Raw genomic sequence first — 26,764 nt, forward strand, 5'->3', positions numbered from 1 at the left:
TATTTCAGATTTCCAGCATCCGCAGTATTTTGCTTTTAAATGAAAAACAGAGTTGGCAATCACCATGCAAGAATGAGGAACAGGGGAAAATGGTGCAAAGCGACTAATTTAATTATAGAATCACAGAATGGTTACAGCACAGAGGAGGCCATTTAGCTTGTCGTGTCTATGCTGGCTCTCTAAGAGCAACCCAGCCTTTTCCTCGTAGCTCTGTAAAACTTTTATCTTTAGATAATCATCTAATTCTCTTCTGAAAGCCACAATTGAATCTGCCTCCGCCACACTTTCAGGCAGTGCATTCCAGATCCTAACCACTCGCTGCATTAAAAAAGTTTTTTCTCATGTCGCTTTTGGTTCTAACATGATTTAATAAATTTAAAATATTAGCAGATTTTCGAATATACACGCATGCGTACATAAATTGAACTACAAAGATTCCCTCTTTCTCACTCTAGCACTTCAACATGATGCAATCCCTGTGGTTTCAGCAGAGATAGTGCCAGGCTGCTTGAATCCCTGCGCAGTTTTTAAGTGCTCATGGCTGATGTCCTCTGGATGTTGGATCTTGTGGGGGCTCTGCTAAAGCCTGCTCCTCAGGCACCTGTGCAAGGGCAGACTGGGTCAGCAAGAGAGGAGGTAGCATGTTGGGTACTGGTTCAGCAGGGGAAAATGGGTGAAATGTGCAAATGCATTGCGAGGAGTTAACATTGTGATCAATGATCCTTTGGACTGCTGCTTTAATTGAATAACCAATGCTAAATTGCTCAACCCTCAGAAAACCACTACCATCAAGGATTGTCATCCAGCATACTCCTAGTGGCCCCTAATGCAATCATCCAGTCAAGTTGCATACCTTTCACTTCTTTTCTGAGTACTAGTTTCTTTGTATCTAGTGTATTTCTGTGTCTGCATGACCTGTTTATACATCTTTGTTTTTAATATCAGAACAGGCTATAAAAATGTATTCTCTTTCCATAGGTGTGCCCTGCACTGATCTTTATCTTAGTGTTTTTCAGGCTGAACATTTAAGTTGTTATGCAAAAAATAGGGTATTGTAGTATTAATCATTTAGCTTTCAGATTCTACAGACGTACTTTTCTGAATAAACTTACCTTGCTCAGAAATGTTTACTGTTTAGCAGTGTTGATCAACATTTATGCTGTGTTACAGGTTGCTTAAAACACAAGCTGACTGGTGTGTTTTATTTGAATCAAAAGGTATCAGTATGTGATCACAAATCTTTATTTAGCATATTATCACTTATATATTTTAGATACAATGATGAAATAGTTTCTGTTATAAGTAGGTTTAAAATTGAGTATAAAATAGAGTAATCATTATGACTTATTAAAATTACAAAATATTCAAAATCATAAACATCTGTTTTATTGAGTCATCCACAATTCCATGATGACATTAGCAATAAATGCTGTTTTTTTAACTAAGCTGTCCACAACAGATACCATCACAGTACAGTAATAACAATTGTTTTAGATCGCATAATATTTTATACATTAAAATAATTTCCCCAAAAAAAAGACACCCTTAAGCAAAAATAATTTTCATGAGTCAGCTAGGCTGTAAGTAGACAAACAGTGGTTTGATTTAAGTTTTAATTAAAACAATTCTGTTTTCATTTACTTTTATCCATTTACAGTCAACTAATCAGCCTTACATGTGGGCATAATTCCAACATCAAAGAAGAAGCCCAGTGAAACAATAAACCAGTGGTATTGAAAAGTGCAGGCTGTTTCCAGGCTTACTTAGTCCAATATACAGTAACAAAGCATTTTTAGAATGCAGTAGATTATAAATATAGTGCCAAAATTAAGAATAATCAACGTGAATTTATTGGGTATTGCAATTTGATTAATGCTGCTGTTTTGACCACTACCTTTAAACCAGGCAGCTTAAATTTCAAACATAGCTTGGCAGTTAACTGTCAGTCACCATAAACTGGTTCATTTTCCATGGCAATGCTTCTACCAATCAGAGTCCATTGCCAACCAATCAGCACTCTCTTCTCATACAGTATAAATTTGTTGCTTCCCTTACATTGGTATTCTTGTGATTTGTCCTGATGAGTGCAAGATGAAAAGCTTCCACAAATGTCTCAATTTTCAGCATACTCAAGTTCTGTACTACTAAACAACAAAGTTTTCATTTTAAGATATAGCAAACAATGAGGTTTTACTTTATGCATGTGATTATTACTGATAACTTACTTTAAAATATTTAAAACACTGACCTGCTTTCATCCCTTCTCCCTAAATGTGCTAACTCATTCTGGTATACACTTCTTTGGGCAATCGTTGCCCTCTTTCTGTAAAGTAAACTCATCTGGGCACACACTCCAGCGGGGATCACTGCATAGCAATCAGGAGCAGGAGCCCTGCCTGAAATATTTTCCTATTCCTCACCCAGGAATACTGAGTGAATTGCAAAATTTCACACTAGCCCAGCTGAAATCAGCTAACTCAATAGAGACCCAAATCAAAATTGGGATCTTTGTGGTCTGCATGGCCACAATGAATGGTGCATTTATTTACTGAGCTATTACTCAACTAAATAAAAAAAACCTAAATAGATTCCATAGTTTAAATAGAAAGTATTTTAAAAATTGGCCTGTGTTGCCATTTTCATAGTGCATGTCTCTACATTTGTCAACAATGGACATAAATATGAAAACTCTTAGACAGAAGAATTACCTGGTTCAGACCAGTTGGCTTTAGCGTACTGAACAGCCGCGTGCACACTATAAAACAACAAAGTGCCCATCTCCTCACAATTTTCTCCAAAATACCCTCCCCTACTCAGTGAATCAATCACTGAAGGATTACAGTTGGCCAGGAGGACTCTGATACCAATTTCATTATAATCATTCAAAACTGTCTTCAATGTATTAATCCCAACAGTGTCTAAGAATTGTACTGTGGAACAGTCTAGAATAATGGTATGAAAATTGTAGACTTTAGGCACCAAATGTTTGCTGACAACAGGCTGTTCTTGATTAATGTTGCCATTGAATGTTTTTCCTTCTTTCATTTTTGTTTGTTTGCTTTCTGCCTTTTTCTGTTTTGCAACCTCCAAAGCAGGATTCAGATCAACTTTTCTCATCAGGGCATTCATAAAGAAATCCTTATTAGCATAGTACAGAGGGGCTTCAAAACGAAAGATCTTAATTTGGGGAATAGTTGTAAGGTTATTATATTCTGCTTGATCTTCATACAGAGTCGAATCCTGGATTTGACCTAACAAAGCTGTTCTAGGCACTTGAGTGCGAATGATGATGCACAGAAGTGAAAATGTTACCCCTGTAAAAAGTCCTAGCTCAGTGCTCACTAAAGTCACAGACAGCATTGTGACCCACCAAACCAGAGTGTCAATTTTGCTCATTTTCCATTGCTTTGGCAGATCACGAAATTTCATGAGAGCTCCTCTTAAACTAACTATAATGATAGATGCTAGAACACACTTCTGCAAAGAATAGAATACAGGTGCTAAGAAAAGAAGCAGCATTAATACCAACACAGCACTGACAACACTAGAGAGCTGGGTCTGACAACCACTCGAATCTTTAACAAGTGTTTTAACCAGAGTTGCACTGGAAGCATAGGAATGAAAAAATGATTGAACTACATTACAAAATCCAAGAGCATAGGTCTCTTGATTGGCTTGTATTGTGTATCCATGCTTTTTTGCAAATAACTCAGATAGTGAGATTGTGAAGGCAAAGCTGATGATTGCAAGTGTTACAGCATCCATGGCAACTCTGGGTAAGAGGTTCCAATTTGGAACTTTAGGGGGTAAAAATCCAGTGGGGATTGCTCCAGTAATGCTTGAGCCATATATTTCATTTAGATTTACAAAGTGGGATATTAATGTAGCTACGACTACAATGGTCAGTTCCATTGGGAAAGGGAACTTAAGCTTGTGCTTATATCGTTCTCCTAATTCTTTGGAAGCAATTAGCAGAGGCATGCAAATGGCAGTTGTTATCAGATCACAGAAATTGGTTTTATGAATGTTCTTAAAAATGTTTATCCATGTTACAACAACACTGCCGGGACCATGGCTACGTGGTAGTTTTACTCCAATGAGGTACTTGACTTGCATTGTTACGATGGTAATTGAGGCACCAGTTGCAAATCCATCCAGCAAGGGCTCGGAGAGATACTTTGATACAAATCCGAGGTTGAAAACTGCCATTAGTACCTGGGAACAAAAAAAACATAAGAAGGAGAACAACCATGAATCATAATCATGAATTCGGGCACCTACCCCCAAAGAGGTAGAATCTCGCATTTCATTTTTTCACATCTATAAAACTTCACTTTTTATAAAATGGCATCAGTGGAGTCTGAGGGCTCCTCTTAAAATGTGATCGTGGTTTGTATATGGCACTGGGAAAAGAGAAATAATCTTACTGTCTGCCTTTTAAAATTTTGTTTTATTTCGTCTTTCTCTGTAAAGAGTGGTTCAGGGACATACAATTTTTAAAATTCCTATAGTGTGCATGCAGTGCTGTATTTTTGCAAAAACACTTTAGGAAAATGTAGAAAGTGCAATGTTGAGTTATAAATGTGTTTATGAGAATACTGGACCAAAGGGGCTTGTGGAAGCAAAGTTCAGACCTTGCAGTGTTTTTCAAGAATATACAGTATCTACTGAAATATTGTAGTAGTGTGCTGCAATACCAGGTTTCTCCATAAAAGTTCCTCAATGTAAAAGCACTCTCCCTCTATTAAGAACATAAGAAATAGGAGCAGGAGTAGGCCATTTGGCCTCTCGAGTTTGCTCCGCCATTCAATAAGATCATGTCTGATCTGTTTGTGGCCTTAACTCCACTTTCCTGCCTGCCCCCCATAACCCTTTACTCTTTTGTAGATCAAAAATCTGTCCAGCTCAGCCTTGACCCAGCCTGCATTGTAGAGAATTCCAAAGATTAACAATCCTCTGAGAGAAAAAATTCCTCCTCATCTCCATCTGAAATGGGAGACCCTTTATTCTGAAACTGTGCTTCCTAGTTCCAGATTTCCCCAAGAGGGGAAACATCCTTTCAGTATCTACCTGATCAAGCCCTCTCAAAATCTTATGTTTCAATAAGATCACCTCTTATTCTTCCTTTGGTAGGAAACCCTAGATGACCTATTTGTCTTCACCTAGTTAGACTACAAAGAAAGAGACATCACAGCACCAAGACGGTCATCACTGTAGATAAGGAAAAGATTAGCAAGTAGGCCTCTCTTTGATTGGAACAAGGAAGTTCAGTGAAGAATAGAGTGAATAAAGGGAGTGAGAAACAGGTTTGCTTGGAGGGGCTGGGGTGAAGCATTGCTGTTCCTCTTGGTCCACAGGCAGGACTGGAGAAGTGCTTACCTTTTTCCATGCAGCAGTCCTTGCCTCCCCCAGCTGCTGAATTTCCTGAAGCCCGAATAACACCATTGACCAGCATTAAAGCTGGAAGAGAGATAAAATCTAAGACATAGAGACTCATTAATTTATTTAAAACTGGAAGTTGATAGGTTCAAGGTGGCTTGGGTTCAAGTTTAGATTAGATTAGATTAGGGATACAGCACTGAAACAGGCCCTTCGGCCCACCGAGTTTGTGCCGAACATCAACCACCCATTTATACTAATCCTACACTAATCCCATATTCCTACCAAACATCCCCACCTGTCCCTATATTTCCCTACCACCTACCTATACTAGTGACAATTTATAATGGGCAATTTACCTATCAACCTGCAAGTCTTTTGGCTTGTGGGAGGAAACCGGAGCACCCGGAGAAAACCCACGCAGACACAGGGAGAACTTGCAAACTCCACACAGGCAGTACCCGGAATCGAACCCGGGTTCCTGGAGCTGTGAGGCTGCGGTGCTAACCACTGTGCTGCCTGTTAAATGTTTTACAATTTAACATTCCACCTGACCCAAACCCACCCAATTTTGTTCACCTGGTTTAAATTTGCCTACATTTAAGTGCAATGGGAATAGTTTGGCGAAGCTAAGTGTGATCGATAGGACATGTGAAACAAACATACATAGAAGTTACAACACAGAAACAGATCGTGAAGGCTTTACCCTCCTTGCAAGTAAATACCTCTAACCACATTTACCCTCAATATCCTTTATCTAGTATGGAGTCTAATACTGTGCATGGTACTCTAAATGAGGCCTTAAGCTTTTATATTAGCTCATCATTATTGTTAGCTTTTATATTCCAAACCTTTTGAGATAAAAGTCTAGAAATCCTCCTCCTATTTCTCATCTATACGCTGTCCCTCGGCGACATTATCTGAAAGCACAGCATTAGGTTTCACATGTATGCAGAGGACACTCAGCTCTACCTCACCACCATTTTCTCGACTCCTCCACTGTTGCTAAATTGTCAGATTGCTTATCTGACATCCAGTACTGGATGAGCAGAAATTTCCTCCAATTAAATATTCAGACGACTGAAGCCATTGTTTTCAGTCCCCACTCCAAACTCTGTTCCCTAGCTAATGACTTCAACCCTCTCCCTGACAGAGTCTGAGATTAAGTCAGTCTGTTCGTAACCTTGGTGTCACATTTGACCTTGAGATGAGCTTCAGACCTTATTTTCATGTCATCACTAAGACCGCCTATTTCCATCTCTGTAAATTTGCCCAACTTTTCCCCGTCTCAGCTCATCTGCAGCTGAAACCTTCATTGATGCCTACGTTACCACTAGACTTGACTATTCCACCATGCTCCTGGCTGGTCTCCCACATTCTACTCTCCGTAAACTTGAGGTCATCCAAAACTCTGCTGCTCGTGTTTTAAATCGCACCAAGTCCCATTCACTTATCATCCCTGTACTCACTGACCTATATTGGCTCCCAGTCAAGCAACTTCTTGATTTTAAAATTCTCATTCTTGTTTTCAATTTCCTCCACGGCCCCTCCCTATCTCTGTAATCTCCTCCAGCCCCACAACCCTTTTAGATATCTGCACTCTTCTAATTCTGACCTCTTCAGCATCCCTGACTTTGATCGCTCCACCATTGGTGGCTGCGCCTTCAGTTGCCTAGGCCCCCAAGCTCTGGAGTACCCTTCCTACACCTTTCTGCCTCTCTACCTCGCTTTCCTCATTTAAGACACTCCTTAAAACCTTCCGTCTTTGATCAAGCTTTTGTTCATCTGATCTATTATCCTTTTGTGGCTCGGTGTCATACTTTGTTTTATAATGCTCCTGTGAAACGCTTTGTAATGTTTTATTATGTTAAAGGTGCTATATAAATTATTGTTGTAAGTTGTTGGTGTTAACATTTTTATGAACTTGAGATGCTGCCTTTAATATTCTGTAAAAGTCTACCCCCAAGTCCCCCTCTGCTCTTCCATAGCATCAAGCCCACTTTCATTCAGAGCATAATTTCTCTTTTTTTTAAAGCAAAACGTGCCACTTCACAATTACTGACATTACATTCCATGTGCCCCGTTTTATCAATATCTGCTTGCAATGTGTGTAAATGTATTGTTTTATCATAGATATATAAATAATAGACTTGGCCGAAATGTATTTGATGCTTTAGCAAAAGTGTAACTTTTTGTCAGCTGGAGATCTTCGACCTGAATCTCCCAGTTGGGCTGCTGTAGTGACACAAATCCTATTCTAATCTGATGAAAGGTCACAGACCTGAAACATGAACTCTGCTTCTTTCCCCACAGATGCTGCCAGACTTGCTGAGTATTTCCAGCATTTTCTATTTGTATTTCAGATTTCCAGCATCTGCAGTATTTTGCTTTTATCCTATTCTATGCAGCCAGCCTGATTTCCAACAGTCCCAGGACTGTTATATCATCCTGGGATGGTGACGCCTAAATATTAAGGGGCCCATTTGGGATGCACAAGGATAATCCCTCTGATTTGCATCAGAGGAAATTTTTTGATGAAGAAAGAATTTGCAATTTATATTCATTTATATTAACTACACCTACAGAAATTAGAAACTGATCAAGAGTTTTCATTAAAATAATGAGTTTAACTCCAAAGGTGATCAAAATGAAGTTGATAGCTTACTTCTGGTGACCAAAACAATGTCTTTTAGAATCATAGAGGGAAAATTTTAACAAATCCCCCACATCACCTCCAGGTGCCGTTAAAATTTAAAAAATCAGAAACCCGACTCCAACCTGTTGTGAACTCGTCTACATCGGGTTTAGCTGGGGCTGGTTGGGGGGGGCGGGGTGGCGAAAGTTGGGTGAAACAGTTGTGGGTCGTGTTTCCCAGGGGTCAGGAAACCCGCCACATACCAGCAGGTAAGTGGTTTTCCAGCATTGAGGTGTTTGCTGATTAGGGGGTCATTGATCAATCGTGTAAAGGGGGTGTTGATCACAGCAGGCTCGTTGGAGGGGCTGGGGCGAAAGTTTTGTGCCCCTGCTGGTCCATAAACAATGCTGGAAACCCAGTTACCTGCTGGTACAAAAATTCAAATGAGGCCCTGCAGTTCAATTTGACAGGACCACCTTCTTTCCTGTATTTCTGGGTTTGCCAGCTGCTGTCAGTCGTCCCCTGCTCCCTATCTGCCTCATCATAAATATCAGGGCCATAGATTCTTGCAGCACCGTTTGACCCATCGGTCACTCCTCCATGCTTTCCCCATAGCCCCACATTTTTCTCTTCAGCTGCATAATTGCTACACACTTCCGCCCCAGCTACTGTTTCATCAAGTTAGAAAACTAGCATGACATCACAAAAATCAAGCAGAATAAGGAAACTGCAAAATCTTTGAAAGTTAAATTATTTCCACCCTCTATAGGTAGATAAATAGTAGCAAGCTCAGCGAAAACACGTAAGGGCAAAGTGAGGAACTACATTTTGTATGTTTGAAAACCCTGCAAATTTTTTCTTATCCAGTTCCCTTTTGAAAGCCACAAATGAATTTGCCTCCAACACACCCTCAGGCAGTGCATTCTAGATCCTAACCACTTTGTTGCATAAAAAGTGTTTTTCCTCATGTCGCCATTGATTCTTTTGCCATTCATCTTATATTAGTGTCCTCTGGTTCTTGATCCGTCAATGGGAAGAGTTTCTCTTTATCTACTCTGTCTAGACCCCCCATGGTTTTGAATATCTCCATCAAATAAACCTTCTCTTTAAGGAAAACAGCAACAGCTTCTCCTTAATTGTAATATTTCTGAAATGGGGCTTGACGATAGTCTGGTGGCACCTCAGTCTTGGTCTTCTGGATAATTTATATCCAGCTCCAATCACAATTCACATTACATAAATAGCAATTGCACCCTAGCTCATGTCTGGAGACTGTTGCTTAGTGGGGAATTTATAGTCTATCTTTCAAGAAGGAATGGGCTCAAAGGCCAAAATTTTACTGGCATGCTGTGGGTCCTGACATCGGGAACAAATGTGTGTCCTGAGTCCGCGCTGGTGGGCAGCGGGATTACGGAAGCTATTTTACCAGCGATGGCCAAGTAAGAGGCCACCAAAGGGACCACCGTCCAATTAAGGATAGCAGCCTACCTGTCCAAGCTGCCGGCCTGATCCAAGTGTCTGCAGCTCTGCAGCCTCGGCAGTGCCACTGATAGAAGTGCGACTGCTGAGGCTGCAAGGAGAAAGAGAGGGAGCCTTTATATTGATGTGTCCTTGCAGGTATGTTGGAACCTTTATTACTGTGTCAGGGCCAGGCAGACAGGCCCCGGTAATCAGAGGGGTATCACCTCCAGCAGTGATATTGGGACAGCGGAAGCAATCATTGCCGCTAGTTGGCCTTTCCGTGTGCCATGGAGTGGCCAGAAAGTAAGGCCACCCTGGGAAGCTGCTGAGAGGCCGCACAATGTACCTGGCAGTCTCTCCACACAGCAGGGGGCCATTCCGCTGCCGGTAAAATGTCGGCGGAGTCATAAAATGGCTGTCAATTAGCCTCTAATTGGATTATTTGCCGCCTGCTGACCAGAGATGTCTGGTAATATCCCGTGGCAGCAGGAACACGGCCTCCCGTCCCAATGCCTTCTGCTGCCATTTTACCATGCAACCCATCTCCAAAGTCCTGGCAAATTTTGAGTCTGAATCTCTAAATGTAAGAACATAAGAAATAGGAGCAGGGGCAGGCGGTGGCATAGTGGTACTATCACTGGACTAGTAATCCAGAGACCCAGGGTATTTCTCTGGGGACATGGGTTCAAATTCCACCACAGCAGAAGGTGGAATTTGAATTTAATTAATAAATCTGGAATTAAAAGCTAGTCTAATGATGACCATGAAACCATTGTCGATTGTTGTAAAAACCCATCTGGTTCACTAATGTCCTTTAGGGAAGGAAATCTGCTGTCCTTACCTGGTCTGGCCTACATGTGACTCCAGACCCAGAGCAATGTGGTTAACTCCTACATGCCCTTTGAAATGGCCTAGCAAGCCACACAGTTGTACCTAACCGCTACGAAGTTAATAAAAAGGAATGAAACCGGACGGACCACCCGGCATCGACCTAGGCACCGGAAACGACAACGGCAAACCCAGCCCTGTCGACCCTGCAAAGTCCTCCTTACTAACATGTGGGGGCTTGTGCCAAAGTTGGGAGAGCTGTCCCACAGACTAGTCAAGCAACAGCCTGACATAGTCATACTCATGGAATCATACCTTACAGACAATGTCCCAGACACTGCAATCACTATCCCTGGGTATGTCCTGTCCCACCGGCAGGACAGACCCAGCAGAGGTGGTAGCACAGTGGTATACAGTAGGGAGGGAGTTGCCCTGGGAGTCCTCAACATCGACTCCAGACCCCATGAAGTCTCATGGCATCAGGTCAAACATGGGCAAGGTAACCTCCTACTGATTACCACCTACCGCCCTCCCTCAGCTGATCATAAGATCATTAGAACGAGGAGCATGAGTAGGCCATCCGGCCCCTCGAGCCTGCTCCGCCATTCAATAAGATCATGGCTGATCTTTTCGTGGACTCAGATCCACTTACCCGCGCTCTCACCGTATCCCTTAATTCCTTTATTGTTCAAAAAGATATCTACCTTAGCTTTAAAAACGTTTACTGAAGAAGCGTCAACTACTTCACTGGGCAAGGAATTCCATAGATTAACAACCCTCTGGGTGAAGAAGTTCCTTCTTAATTCAGTCCTAAATCTGCTCCCTCTAATCTTGAGGCTATGCCCTCTTGTCCTAGCTTCACCTGCCAGTGGAAACATCCTCTCTACTTGTATCTTATCTATTCCCTTCATAATTTTATATGTTTCTATAAGATCCCCCCTCATTCTTCTGAATTCCAATGAATATAATCCCAATCTGCTCAGTCTCTCCTCATAAGCCAACCCCCTCAACTCCGGAATCAATCTAGTGAACCTCCTCTGCACCCTCTCCAGTGCCAGCACATCCTTTCTCAAGTAAGGAGACCAAAACTGCACACAATACTCCAGGTGCGGCCTCACCAGTACCTTATACAGCTGCAACATAACCTCTCTGCTTTTAAACTCAATCCCTTTAGCAATGAAGGACAAAATTCCATTTGTCTTCCTAATTACTTGCTGTACCTGCAGACCAACCTTCTGCGATTCATGCACAAGGACACCCAGGTCCCTCTGCATAGCAGCATGCTGCAACTTTTTACCATTCAAGTAATAATCCTTTTTACTGTTACTCCTACCGAAATGAATGACTTCACATTTATTAACATTGTATTCCATCTGCCAGACCTTTGCCCACTCACACAATGTATCTATGTTCCTCTGCAAAGTTTCACAGTCATCTGCACACTTTGCTCTGCCACTCATCTTAGTGTCATCTGCAAACTTTGACACCCTACACGTGGTCCGCAACTCCAAATCATCCATATAAATTATAAATAATTGCGGTCCCAACACTGATCCCTGAGGCACACCACTAGTGACTGATTGCCAACCAGAATAGCACTCAGTTATCCCCACTCTCTGCTTCCTGTTAGTCAACCAATCCTCTATCCATGCTAATACTTTACCCCTAACGCCATGCATCCTTATCTTATGCAGCAGCCTCTTGTGCGGCACCTTGTCGAAGGCCTTTTGGAAATCTAGGTACACCACATCCACTGGGTCCCCATTGTCCACCTTGCTCGTAATGTCATCATAGAATTCCAAAAGATTTGTCAAGCATGACCTGCCCTTCATGAACCCATGCTGCGTCTGCCCAACAGGACAATTTCTATCAAGATGCCCTGCTATTTCTTCCTTGATAGTAGTCTCAAGCATCTTCCCCACTACAGAGGTTAAGCTAACCGGTCTATAATTCCCCATCTTTTGTCTACCTCCCTTTTTAAACAGTGGCGTCACATCTGCTGTTTTCCAATCTGCTGGGACTACCCCAGAGTCCAGCGAATTTTGGAAAATTACTGCCAGTGCACCTGCTATTTCTCCCGCCATCTCTTTTAGTACCCTGGGATGCATTCCATCAGGGCCAGGAGACTTATAAATCCTTAGCTCCATTAGCTTGCCCAACACTACCTCTTCCATAATAATGATTGTTTCCAGGTCCTCACCTACGTTCGTCTCTGTCAATTACTGGCATGTTAATAATGTCCTCCACTGTGGAGACCGATACAAAATACCTGTTCAATGCCTCGGCCATTTCATCATATCCCATAACTAAATTCCCCTTCTCGTCCTCTGAAGGACCAACGTTTACTTTAGCCACTCTTTTTCATTTTATATATTTATAGAAACTTTTGCTCTCAGTCTTTATATTCTGTGCTAGTTTTTTCTCATGTTCTATCTTACTTTTCTTTATAGCTCTTTTTGTGGCTTTCTGTTGACCTTTAAAGTTTTCCCAATCTTCTAGTTTCATGCTGTTTTTGGCCACTTTGTATGCCTTCTCTTTCAATTTGATAGCCTCCCTTATTTCCTTAGACACCCATGGCAGATTACCCCTTTTCTTCCAGTCCTTCCTTTTCACTGGAATATACTTTTGCTGAGCACTTTGAAAAATTGCTTTGAAAGTCCTCCACTGTTCGTCAACTGTCCCACCATAAAATCTTTGTTTCCAGTCTACTTTAGCAAAGTCCTCCCTCATTCTATTGTCGTCCCCCTTGTTCAAGCGCAGGACCCTGGTATTGGATTTTATCTTCACACTCTCCATCTGTATTTTAAATTCAACCATACTGTGATCACTCCTTCCAAGAGGATGCCTAACTATGAGGTCATTAATTATTCCTGTCTCATTACACAGGACTAGATCTAGGATAGCTTGCTCCCTCGTCGATTCCATTACATACTGTTCAAGAAAACTATCACGGATACACTCAACGAACTCCTCCTCAAGGCTACCCTGACTGAGCTGGTTCGACCAATCTACATGTAGATTAAAATCCCCCATGATAATTGCCATACCATTTTTACAGGCATTAGTTATTTCTTTGTTTATTGCCCACCCCAATGTGATGTTATTATTTGGTGGCCTATAGACTACGCCTATCAATGACTTTTTCTTCTTAGAGTTTCTAATTTCCACCCAAATGGATTCAACCTCATTCTCCAAAGAACCTATATCATCTCTCAGCACCGCCCTGATGTCGTCCTTGAATATCAGAGCTACACCACCTCCCTTACCTTCCTGTCTGTCCTTCCGAATAGTCTGGTACCCCTGGATATTTAACTCCCAGTCGTGACCAACCTGTAACCATCTCTCCGTAATGGCTACCAAATCATATTCATTCGCGATGATTTGTGCCGTTAACTCATCAACCTTGTTACGAATGCTACGAGCATTCAGGTAAAGTGCCTTTATGCTAGCTTTCTTACCCTCATGATTCCCAACATCTCTAATAATAACTCCTGACTTATCCTTCCTTTCTGCTTCTTTCATAGTCTGCCTTGAACTTAAACCCTCCTGCACACATGTTAACCTGCTGCTTACCTTTTTATTTACCATCATACTCCCTGTCGTTTTCCCTTTCCCTTCCCCCCGAGTCACTAGTTTAAAGTCCTAGAGACCACCCTATTTATTCGTTTCGCTAGAACACTGGTTCCAGATTGGTTCAGGTGGAGACCGTCCCATCGGTACAGATCCCCCCGGTTCCAAAACTGATGCCAATGCCCCATGAAATGGAACCCCTCTTTCCCACTCCACTCCCTTAGCCACTCAGTACTCCACCATGTTGAACACCACTTGGAGGAAGCACTGAGGGTGGCAAGGGCACAAAATATACTCTGGGTGGGGGACTTCAATGTCCATCACCAAGAGTGGCTCGGTAGCACCACTACTGAATGAGCTGGCCGAGGCCTAAAGGACATAGCTGCTAGTCTGGGTCTGCGGCAGGTGGTGGGGGAACCAACACGAGGGAAAAACATACTTGACCTCGTCCTCACCAATCTGCCTGCTGCAGATGCTTCTGTCCATGACTATTGGTAGGAGCGACCACCGCACAGTCCTTGCGGAGACAAAGTCCCGCCTTCACATTGAGGATACCGTCCATCGTGTTGTGTGGCACTATCACCGTGCTAAATGGGATAGATTTCGAACAGATCTAGCAATGCAAAACTGGGCATCCATGAGGTGCTGTGGGCCATCAGCAGCAGCAGAATTGTACTCAACCACAATCTGTAACCTCATGGCCCGGCATATCCCCCACTCTACCATTACCATCAAGCCAGGAGACCAACCCTGGTTCAATGAAGAGTGCAGGAGGGCATGCCAGGAGCAGCACCAGGCATACCTCAAAATGAGGTGTCAACCTGGTGAAGCTACAACACAGGACTATCTGCATGCCAAACTTCGTAAGCAGCATGCGATAGACAGAGCTAAGCGATCCCATAACCAATGGATCAGATCTAAGCTCTGCAGTCCTGCCACATCCAGCCGTGAATGGTGGTGGACAATTAAACAACTAACAGGAGGAGGTGGTTCCACAAAGATCTCCATCATCAATGATGGGGGAGCACAGCACATCAGTGCGAATGATAAGGCTGAAGCATTTGCAACAATCTTCAGCCAGAAGTGCCGAGTTGATGATCCATCTCGGCCTCCTCCTGAAGTCCCCAGCATCACAGATGCCAGACTTAAGCCAATTCGATTCACTCCGCGTGATATCAAGAAACGACTGAAGGCACTGGATACTGCAAAAGCTATGGGCCCTGACAATATTCCAGCAATTGTACTGAAGACCTGTGCTCCAGAACGTGCCGCGCCGCTAGCCAAGCTGTTCCAATACAGCTACAACACTGGCATCTACCCGGTAATGTGGAAAATTGCCCAGGTATGTCCTGTACACAAAAAGCAGGACAAATCCAACCCGGCCAATCAGCCTACTCTCAATCATCAGTAAAGTGATGGAAGGTGTCATCAACAGTGCCATCAAGCAGCACTTGCTTAGCAATAACCTGCTAAGTGATGCTCAGTTTGGGTTCCGCCAGGGCCACTCAGCTCCTGACCTCATTACAGCCTTGGTTCAAACATGGACAAAAGGGCTGAACTGAAGAGGTGAGGTGAGAGTGACTACCCTTGACATCAAGGCAGCATTTGACCGAGTATGGCATCAAGGAGTCCGAGCAAAACTGAGGTCAATGGGAATCAGGGGGAAAACCCTCCGCTGGCTGGAGTCATACCTAGCGCAAAGGAAGATGGTTGTGGTTGTTGGAGGTCAATCATCTCAGCTCCAGGACATCACTGCAGGAGTTCCTCAGGGTAGTGTCCTAGGCCCAACCATCTTCAGCTGCTTCATCAATGACCTTCCTTCAATCATAAGATCAGAAGTAGGGATGTTCGCTGATGATTGCACAATGTTCAGCACCATTTGTGACTCCTCAGATACTGAAGCAGTCCGTGTAGAAATGCAGCAAGACCTGGACAATATCCAGGCTTGGGCTGATAAGTGGCAAGTAACATTCGCGCATCACAAGTGCCAGGCAATGACCATCTCCAACAAGAGAGAATCTAACCATCTCCCCTTGACATTCAACAGCATTACCATCGCTGAATCTGCCACTATTAACATCCTAGGGGCTACCATTGACCAGAAACTGAACTGGAGTAGCCATATAAATACCGTGGCTACAAGAGCAGGTCAGAGGCTAGGAATCCTGAGGCGAATAACTCACCTCCTGACTCCCCAAAGCCTGTCCACCATCTACAAGGCACAAGTCAGGAGTGTGATGGAATACTCTCCACTTGCCTGGATGGGTGCAGCTCCAACAACACTCAAGAAGATCGACACCATCCAGGACAAAGCAGCCCGCTTGATTGGCACCCCATCTACAAACATTCACTTCCTCCACCACCGACGCACAGTGGCAGCAGTGTGTACCATCTACAAGATGCACTGCAGCAATGCACCAAGGCTCCTTAGACAGCACCTTCCAAACCTGCGACCTCTACCAACTAGAAGGACAAGGGCAGCAAATACATGGGAACACCACCACCTGCAAGTTTCCCTCCAAGTCACACACCATCCTGACTTGGAACTATATCGCTGTTCCTTCACTGTCGCTGGGTCAAAATCCTGGAACTCCCTTCCTAACAGCACTGTGGGTATCCCTACCCCAAATGGACTGCATCGGTTCAAGAAGGCAGCTCACCACCACCTTCTCAAGGGCAATTAGGGATAGGCAATAAATGCTGGCCTGGCCAGCGTCGCCCACTTCCCATGAATGAATATAAAAAAAAAAAATTTGGCCCCTCGAGCCTGTTCTGCCATTCAGTAGATCATGGCTGATCTGATCATGCCTCAACTCCATGTTCCTGCCTGCATCCAAAATCCTTGACTCCCTTGTAGATCAAAAATCTGTCTAACTCAGCCTTGAGTATATTCAATGACCTAGCCTCCACTACTCTCTGGGGAAGAGAATTCCAAAGATTAACGACCCTCTGAGAGTAGAAATACCTCCTCATCTGCTTCTTAAATGGGAGACCCCCTGTTCTGAAACTGTGCTCCTTAGTTTGAGATTCCCCCACAAGGGGCATCTACCCTGTCAAGCCCCCTCAGAATGTTACGTGTTTCAATAAGAGCACATCTCATTCTTCTAAACTCTAATGAGTATATGCCCACCCTGATCAACCTTTCCTCATAAGACAACCCCTTCATCCAGGAATCAACATAGTGAATCTTCTCTGAACTGCCTCCAATTAAAGTATATCCCTCCCTAAATAAGGAGACCAAAGCTGTACACATTACTCCAGGTGTGATCTCACCAATGCCCTGTACATTTGTAGCAAGACTTTCTATACTCCATCCCTCTTGCAATACAGGCCAACATTTCATTTGCCTTCCTAATTACTTGCTGTACCTGCATGCTAACCTTTTGTGACTCATGTCCGAGGACACTCTGTACTGTAGCATTCTGTAGTTTTTTTTATTCGTTCATGGGATGTAGGTTTCACTGGCTAGGCCAGTATTTATTGCACATCCCAAATTGCCCTTGAGAAGGTGGTGGTGAACTGCCTTCTTGAACTGCTGCTGTCCATGTGGGGTAGGTACACCCACAGTGCTTTTAGGAAGAGAGTTCCAGGATTTTGACCCAGTGACAGTGAAGGAAAGGCAATATAGTTCCAAGTCAGGATGGTGTGTGGCTTGGAGGGGAACTTGCAGGTGGTGGTGTTTCCATGCACTTGCTGCCCTTGTCCTTCTAGATGGTAGAGATCGCAGTTTTGGAAGGTGCAGTCTAAGGAGCCTGGGTGCATTGCTGCAGTGCATCATTTTGATGGTGCATACTGCTGCCACTGTGCGTCAGTGGTGGAGGGAGTGAATGTTGAAGGTGATGGATGGGGTGCCAGTCAAGCGGGCTGCTTTGTCCTGGATGGTGTCGAGCTTCTTGAGTGTTGTTGTAGATGCACCCATCCAGGCAAGTGGAGAGTCTTCCATCATACTCCTGACATGGGCCTTGTAGATGGTCGACAAGCATTGGGGAGACAGGAGGAGAGTTACTCGCCACAGATTTCCTAGCCTCTGACCTGCTCTTGTTGCCATGGTATTTATATGGCTACTCCAGTTCAGTTGCTGGTCAGTGGTAACCCTCAGGATGTTGATAGTGGGGGATTCAGCGATCGTAATGCTGTTGAATGTCAAGGGGAGATGGTTAGATTCTCTCTTGTTTGTGAGAGTCATTGCTTGCCACTTGTGTGGCGCAAATGTTACTTGCCACTTATCAGCCCAAGCCAGGATATTATCCAGGTCTTGCTGCATTTCTACACTGCTTCAGTATCTGAGGAATCGCGAATGATGCTGAACATTGTCCAATCATCAGCGAACATCCCCACTTCTGATCTTATGATAGAGGGAAGGTCATTGATGAAGCTGCTGAAGATGGTTTGGCCTAGGACACTCCCCTGAGGAACTCCTGCTGTGATGTTCTGGAGCTGAGGTGATTGACCTCCAACAACCACAACCATCTTCCTTTGCGTTAGGTATGACTCCAACCAGTAGAGACTTTTCTCCCTGATTCCCATTGACTCCAGTTTTGCTAGGGCTCCTTGATGCCATACTCAAGTCAAATGCTGCCTAATGTCAAGGGCAGTCACTCTCACCTTACCTCTCCATTTAAATAATAATATTATGCTTTTCTGTTCTTCCCGCCAAATCTCACATTTTCCCACATTATACTCCATCTGCCAAATTTAAGCCCACTCACTTAACCTAACGATATCACTTTGCAGACTCTTTGGCCAGGATTTTATCCTAGTGACAGGGGTCTCAACGTGCGGAAAGAGCGACGCTGAGAACCCTGCATCGTCTCTTCTGTGGATGGTGCAGCAAATCTAGCGCCAATTAGGCACTGAAGTGGATAGCAGCAGGCCTTCCACAGGATGAAGGACCCCACCGATGGAAGTCCTGCCCTCTGAGAGCTGCTGGCCTATCAGTGGCCAGCACCTCTTTCACTGAGCAGCACCACTGCGGAGGCGGTGGCTGTTGCAGTGGAGCACCTACCCAAGGCCTAGGAGCGGCACTGGAACCAGGCCACAGGTAGGTCAGGGCAGGAGAGGTTGCACGGGGTGGTGGTCACGGGGGAGGGGGGTCTGTAGCAAGGGCAGGGGGGTGGCTTACAGTGGGCGCTCCCCCTTCCTGATGGCAGGTCCCTCATTCTGGCACCCCCCGCCCCCCCCCCCCCCCCCCCGCTGTTACGGAAAGCAGCCGCATGGCTTGCTGTGCCACGCTTCCCGTGCGACGACATGACCACCCGCCACATGGCTAATTGCACGGCGGTGGGATGAAGCCCTTAATTGCGCATTAATTGCCCAGTTAAGGACCTCAATTCGTGGCAGGACTGGAAGGTGACGGGCTCCCACCCGATTTTATACCTCTAAACCGCCACGGGGGAAAGCATAAAATTTCCCCCTTTGTGTCCTCCTCACAACTTGCTTTCCTATCTTTCTTTGTATCGTCAGCAAATTTTGGCTGCAATACACGTTATCCCTTCATCCAAGTCATTAATATAGATCGTAATTAGTTGAGGGCCCAGCACTGATCCCTATGGCACCCCACTAGTTACAGTCTGCTTACCTGAAAATGACCCATTTGTCCCAACTCTCTGTTTCCTGTGCATTCACCAATATATTCGCCATGCTAATATATTACCCCCAACACCATGAGCTCTTAACTGGTGCAGTAACCTTTTATGTACCTTGTTGAATGCCTTTTGGAAATCCAAATACACTACATCTACTGGTTCTCCTTTATCCACACTGCTCATTACATTCTCAAAGAACTCCAATAAATTTGTCAAACACGATTTCCCTTTCATAAAACCATGTTGACTGTGCTTGATTGTATTATGATTTTCTAAATGTTCTGCTATTACTTCCTTAATAATAGATTCCAGCATTTTCCCTATGACAGACGTTAGGCTATCTGGCCTATAGTTTCCTGTTTTCTCTCTCCCTCCTTTCTGGAATAGAGGTGTTACATTTGCTAGAGGGAGAAAAATCAAATACAGGGCCATCTAATCTTGGAAATAAAGTGAGTCCTGACCCAGATCAGAAGAAAGCTGCAGTCCCTCCGAATAACAGTTCATCAAATTCACAAATGCTATGAGCATGAGAATAAATGAGGTCACTTGTAAGTATTTGCATTGCACAAACAAGAGGGCAGCTGAGCCAACCTGTGGCGTTCCAACCTCTGATTCCCAAACCATTAACGGCATATTGTAGTAATCCCACACTAATCGCAATCGGGTGTTCCCTTTCTGCCAGTTAAGGAGTACTTGGACCATCTCCCCTGAGTTGCTTAATGAGACTATAAATGGACTCTCTCAAAGATGCCCTTGCAAGTTATCAGCTGTATGCCAACTGGGCATGCTTTGGACTCAGATGGCTTTCCTCAGACATCTACAGGAAAATGCCTACTGACGCATTGTAAGTGCTGCATGACATAACCAGCACAGGCTCCAGGTCTGACATATGGCATGATGAAGGCATCTCCTTAATGTACAAGAAAGATAAATTGCCTTCTTAATGCACCAAACTCACTTTTGGCTTGTGACTCTAAAATCCTAGGTTACTTAATATGTACCTTGATCAAATGGTTGTTCGCGTTGGAGGGCATTCACTAAGCAATGGTCGTGGCCATCAGGGGCCTGGACAGAAGCCACTTGGAAATGGTCCTTACGCAAGATGAAAAAGGGCCTTCAGCAAGTTGAATATTGCCGTACTTGTTTGAAATATTGAAAACTGTTCATCAACAACAACAACTTATATCGCACCTTTAACTCAATAAAACATCCCAAGGCACTTCACAGGAGCATTATAAAACAAAATATGATACTGAACCACAGAAGGAGATACTAGATGAGATGACCAAAAGCTTGATCAAAGAAGTAGGTTTTAAGAAGTGTCTTAAAGGAGGAAAGCAAGGTATAGAGGCATAGAGGTGTAGAGAGGGAATTCCAGAGCTTCGCGCCTAGACAGCTGAAGGCAATGCTACCAATGGTGGAACAATTAATATTGGAGATACTCAAGAGGCCAGAATTAGATGAGCACAAATATCTCAGAGGTTTATGGAGCTGGTGGAGATTACAGAGATAGGAAGGGATGAGGCCACAGAGGGATTTGTAAACAAGAATGAGAATTTTAAAATTAAATACAGTAATACTTCCGCTGCAGTCAGTAGTAACCACAAATGAAACATTCTCCATCAGCTTCAAGCTACTTAGTGGTGTGTAAAAACGATGCCTATTTTGTGTTGTTTTGTAAAGATCCATTAGTATATTTAATTTTGTAAATCTCTGACATTGTTTAGAAAGAGTAGCAAAAAGTAGCAGCTGTTATCAAAACAAGCCAGCTATGATTAAATCAAGCCAATTTAAAAATAAGATGTATTATGATAATTATTTTGGACAAAGTTGTTATATCTTCAATACATAGTCCTGTCTTTTATAGAGTGGCAAATTTGAATTCACTTCTACAATACATTTACCATTGAGAGTTGAATATTAAAACCGTAGTGATTACCTGAAAAATCATTGCTGGCTGGTAATTGCAGTATGCTTAGCTGGTCATGATTTTTTTGTCTTGACTCCTATCCTGGTCTGGACTGCTGTTTCTGCTGTTAAAGTTGTTGGAACCAAATACAATCAACATCTTCTTCTTTCTTTCTTTTGGGCCTCCTTATCTCGAGAGACAATGGATACGCGCCTGGAGGTGGTCAGTGGTTTGTGAAGCAGCGCCTGGAGTGGCTATAAAGGCCAATTCTGGAGTGACAGGCTCTTCCACAGGTGCTGCTATCAGTCCACCTTTCGGGCAATGACCCTGAGCTCCAAGCACCCATTGAAGCAGGCAGACTGTGGCGGGACAGAACCTTATTGACCGGGGGCTGCCCGGTTTGAGGCGGGCGGTAGCTGTCCAGTGAGGTGCAATGACCTCTCCCACCGACAAAGGCAACCCGTGGCGCCCAGTTTCTACGCCAATTTATCTGGACTTATAACCCGTAACTGCTGCCTTCCGTGTTGTTTTAGTCGCTGTGAGGCAACTATGGAGTGACCTCTCCATGGCGCATGCCTGGGCAAATTTATGGAGGTTGAGAGTTGCCCAGTCGTCAAAACCCCCCTCTCGGCCTTTCTGGTGGGGTCCAAAGGAGTGCAGGACACGACGTTTGGCACCAGTATGGCTGCAGGAACTGCCGGAAACATGCCAAAGGTGACACATGACCGCCTACGGGGTTCCGCTCCGGATTTTCTGTTAGGGTTTACTCCCTTAGCCTTGGTCTCTCCCGAGACGCCCACAAGGCAGTGGGGTTGTTGGGGCCCCTATCAACATCTAAGCTATCAGTTAGTCTATCTTGCTGGAGTGGTACTGGAGGGGAGTTAGAGACTTGAAATGATGGCTTTCTATAGGGTCAACCTTACTGTACAAAAATAAGCTATGTGACATCTAGTAAGTATAAGCTATTTTGATTGATGTCTCCAACTTCAAAGAAGAATCACGTGGAGAATATTTTGAAAAGAATGTATTCCTCCAAGCATTTCTTTCATTTAGTGTTATATTAGTAATTGAAAACCAGTATGTTTAGAAAAAATCATTGATTAGTTTTTAAAATTCTGTTTACTTTTGATCCACAGCACCCTTCGAAAATATAGGAAAAACCTATTTAAGTGTAGTATTGGGTAGTTAGGAGATTGTTACATGATAATTAACTGCATTTAGCATGGGTAGTGCTATTTGTCAATGGAACTAATGAACTCTGCGTTAATTCACTGTACTGTAGAACATTATCACTATGTTGCGATGGATTCTGAAACTATAATACAAGGGAGTGCTTTGTTTGTGGATTTTTTTTAAATTGCTGTAAATTTAGTTTCTTACTGAGTAATTACTGGACTATCAGTTCACTTCTTACATAGCACTGTAACTGGAAGCATGAAAAGTGTTAGCAGTAAACTTTTAATGAAATGCCTTACCTGATAAATACCACACATGAATGTTAGGGCAGCTGAAACACTGACAGCATAGCATTTTTTATCGCATTCGAAGTTTAGTGATCCAGGAAGGGTGAAGTTCATTATCATGGTTGAATTAACGTCACTGTTGTTCCAGTTATCTGCATTGCCCATAGCTACTGGCATCACTTTGCTGTCTTCATCTACCTCGAATCCAGCCAGCTGAAGCTCCCGATCAACCACTTGCCCCACCAAGAGGCATATTAAACTGAAAATGCCCACTGAAATATGGCGTGAGGTACCCATCAGGAAATAAATAATGCAGGAGAAGAAGGATGCATACAAACTGGAACTGGTTTCTAGACCAGCAAGCAATGCATATGCTATTGATTGAGGAACCATGACGACAGCAACAAGCAAACCTGAAATGGTATCGCCTAAGATCCATTCTTTTAGTTTATACTTTGGGAGCCACTGGAGGACAGGAAAGAAACCAGTAATCAGGGTTTTAAGCTTGTCCAGTGAACATGAGCAACTTTCTTGCAGCTTCTTTTCAATGACTTTCTTGATGAGAACTTTTTCCTTCACTTTTCTTTCAATCTGCATTTGAGACTCTGAATGAAGATCCATTTTAGGCAATTCTTCTTCGTTTTCCATTCTTCTCAGGTATTTTTGTAGTGCACGAGAGATGAGTAGTTCTAAAGTTCTGCAATTAAAAAGTACATTACTTCACACAGCAAATAAAACCTTTACTTATGCAAGACACCAGCTCTATCACTGTTTCCCTCCAGTGATTCTTATAGTATTTAAGAGTTATGGATCAGACAGGTATTAATTTGTGTCTGGATCATAATTGCACGTTACAAAGATAAATATGCTATATTTGCAATATTTTGACAAAAAGCTATTCATTCAATGTAGAACAAATTTTGTCTGGGCTTAACAAATGAAGTAGGGAAGAAAGTTTTGTGGGTTTTTCTAACCTACCTTGAACACTGCTAGACTGAATGGATTGAAAGATTCAGCTATCAGGTTCTGTGTCATGTGGAAAATGCTGAGTTGTAAAATAAATGCTGAATCTTCCAAATTATCATGTGGTGTGCCATATACTTTAAAGACTTTAGGATTTTTCTTCAGAGAACCAATAATCATTGAACTGTTCTTTATGATTTTAAAAATCAGGAAAATCAACATCACACAAACGATTATCTGGTCATTATCACATTGTTCTTTGTGGGAGCTTGCTGTGCACAAATTGTGTTTCCTACATAATACCAGTAACTACACTTCGGAAATACTTCATTAGCTGTAATGGATATCATGTGGCTGTATAAGGCACTATATAAATACAAGTCTTTACTTTCTCCTTTTCATTTTTATAAGGATGACACCTAAGCTCTGACTTTAACTTGGTATGAATCGGTATGCGGAATTGGGGTGGCCATCTCGCATCCATGTCGTTTTTTGGTGTGAGAAGCGAGCCATTTTAACTTTCAAACCTCATTTCAATAAGATTGATGAACAGGTCACTCAATTGCATGGTGATTTGACCAGGTTGCCGCCATCGTAGATGGAGGGTTTGGGGTGGCATCAAGCACCCATTTTTGGTGTGAGGCCCAAGTCATTTAAACTTTTGATACTACACGCAGCAAAAGTTTGGAACATCCTGCCTGACGAAGTGCAGGTGCTGAGGCTGCTACTGTTGCTTCTCTCCTTCCAAGTCATCCTCTATATAACCATAGAACCACTGAAAGGTTATGGCACAGATGGAGGCCATTCAGCCCATCATGTCTGCGCCGGCTAAACAAAATACTAACCGCCCAATCTAATCCCACCTTCCAGCACCTGGCCCATAGCCTTGCAGGTTACAGAACTTCAGGTGCATGTCCAGGTATCTTTTAAATGAGTTGAGGGTTTCTGCCTCCACTACTGAACTGGGCAGTGAATTCCAGACACCCACCACCCTCTGGGTGAAAATGTTTTTCCTCATGGCCCCTCTAATTCTTCTGCCAATCCCTCAAATCTGTGCCCCCTGGTAATTGACCTCTCTGGTAGGGGAAACAGGTCCTTCCTGTCTATCTAGGTCCCTCATAATGTTATACACCTCAATTAAGTCACCCCTCAGCCTCCTCTGTTCTAAGGAAAACAACCCCAGCCGATCCAATCATTCCTCACGTTGCACCTTTCAAGCCCTGGCAACTTTTTTCAAAAACCTCTGTACTCTCTCGAGCAATTGTGTCCTTTCTGTAATGTGGTGACCAGAACTGTATGCAGTACTCTAGCTGTGGCCTAACCAGTGTTTGTACAGTTCCAGCATTACATCCCTGCTTTTGTATCCTATACCTCGGCCAATAAAGGAAAGCATTCCATATGCCTTCTTCACCACTTTAACTACCTGTCCTGCCACCTTCAGGGACCGGTGGACATGCACTCCAAGTTCTCTCACTTCTTCTACCCCTCAACATCCTCCCATTCATTATGTATTCCCTTGCTTTGTTTGTCCTCCCCAAATACATTATGTTACGACCAGGTGTGAAAGAGGGCTAGGGGTTCCCTTGCGACCTTCACCTGGGCTTAGCATAACAGGGTTTAATTTTAAACACACTGTGTTTTTAGCTCCTCCTTGGTGAATCCTTGTTCACCGATTTCCAATTATAAGGCAAAGACTGCAGCACAAACAGGCTTTCTTAGGTTTAAAGAAGAAAGGTTGAAAGTTATTAAACTTAAACTCTAATTCGGTTAATGCCTATGGATGCACGACACGCACATGCTAGCATGCATACGCAATACACATATGCAAATAGAGACAGAAAAGAGCAGAAGAAAAAATAAAGTGGAAAGGTTTGAGGTAATATCTGAAGAGTTTTTGTTATGGTCCTTCGAGCTCACTGTAGAGTCCTTGATTGTAGGTAGATCCTGCTTTTCATTGGGGCTCAGTATTCTTCTTAAACCTTGTTTGCTGGAGGAGACATTTCTCTCTTGGGTTCATGTGTCTTCAGTGGATTTGGAGTTCTGTGAGAATGAGGTGGGAGCAGGTAGACATGAGAGGCTGTGGCGAGCCAGCCGGGAAATATCTTCTCAGTCCAGGAGCATTCTGCTTTCTTCCCAAACTGTTTGTACAAATACAAAAACTCAGGTTGCCCAGCAGGTTAGTCACGTGACTAGCTGGTTTGACCATGTCCGTTTGTGTATTCAGCCATCTTAGCAGTCAAGCTGGAAGGCGAACTCTCCCACCTTCAATGTCTGGTGATCAAAAGTCCATTGTTGGTTGAATGTGTCAGGGAATGCACCCTTGTCCTTTCCAAGCACTGTCCATTAATATGCAAATGTCTTTCCAGCCACAGGTCCATTGTGGGTTGAATGTATCAGGGAATGGCTGCTTTGTCCTTCCAAACAATGTCTGTTAATATGCAAATGTCTTTTCAGCCAAGCAATTTTTTAAAGCAAGTCCTTTCTTCACTTCAACAACAGTTTGAAATTTATGGTCCTTGTGGTGAAATTAATATGCCTCATGCTTGGCAGGTGGGGGCCTGCATGACAATTACCTCACACTTCTCCGGATTGAATTCCATTTGCCATTTTTCTGCCCACTCATTGATATCATTCTGGAGTCTACAGCTATCCTCTTCACTATTAACTACACGGCCAACTTTTGTGTCAGCTGAAATTTTCCAATCATGCCTCCCACATTTAAGTCCAAATCATTATTATATACCACAAACAGCAAGGGACCCAACACTGAGCCCTGTGGAACACCACTGCCTTCCATTCGCAAAAACATCCGTCGACCAGTACCCTTTGTTTCCTGTCACTGAGCCAATTTTGGATCCAACTTACCATATTTCCCTGTATCCCACGGGCTTTTATTTTTCTGACCAGTCTGCCACGTGGCACCTTGTCAAATGCCTTACTAAAATCCATGTAGACCACATCCACTGCATCA

The 26,764-nt window shown here is 43.4% G+C and overlaps 2 protein-coding genes across 17 annotated transcripts in view; one reads left to right on the forward strand and one right to left on the reverse strand.

Moving 5' to 3' along the window:
- The window catches only part of idua (alpha-L-iduronidase), a 361,720-nt gene that overhangs the window by 12,617 nt on the left and 322,339 nt on the right, over positions 1–26,764 (forward strand). The window lies entirely within an intron of this gene.
- The window catches only part of LOC137374992 (sulfate transporter-like), a 282,625-nt gene continuing 257,224 nt past the window's right edge, over positions 1,364–26,764 (reverse strand). For all 16 annotated transcript variants that reach the window (XM_068041696.1, XM_068041690.1, XM_068041711.1 and 13 more), the window contains 2 exons: positions 22,843–23,527; positions 1,364–4,215 (listed from right to left, as the gene is read on the reverse strand). In XM_068041696.1, the coding sequence (XP_067897797.1) occupies positions 2,692–4,215; positions 22,843–23,478 (2,160 nt within the window). In that variant the 5' untranslated portion in view covers positions 23,479–23,527 and the 3' untranslated portion in view covers positions 1,364–2,691. The remainder of the gene's footprint in view (positions 4,216–22,842; positions 23,528–26,764) is intronic.

This window comes from Heterodontus francisci, chromosome 1 (genome assembly GCF_036365525.1).
Source record: "Heterodontus francisci isolate sHetFra1 chromosome 1, sHetFra1.hap1, whole genome shotgun sequence".
NCBI classification, from domain to species: Eukaryota; Metazoa; Chordata; class Chondrichthyes; order Heterodontiformes; family Heterodontidae; genus Heterodontus; species Heterodontus francisci.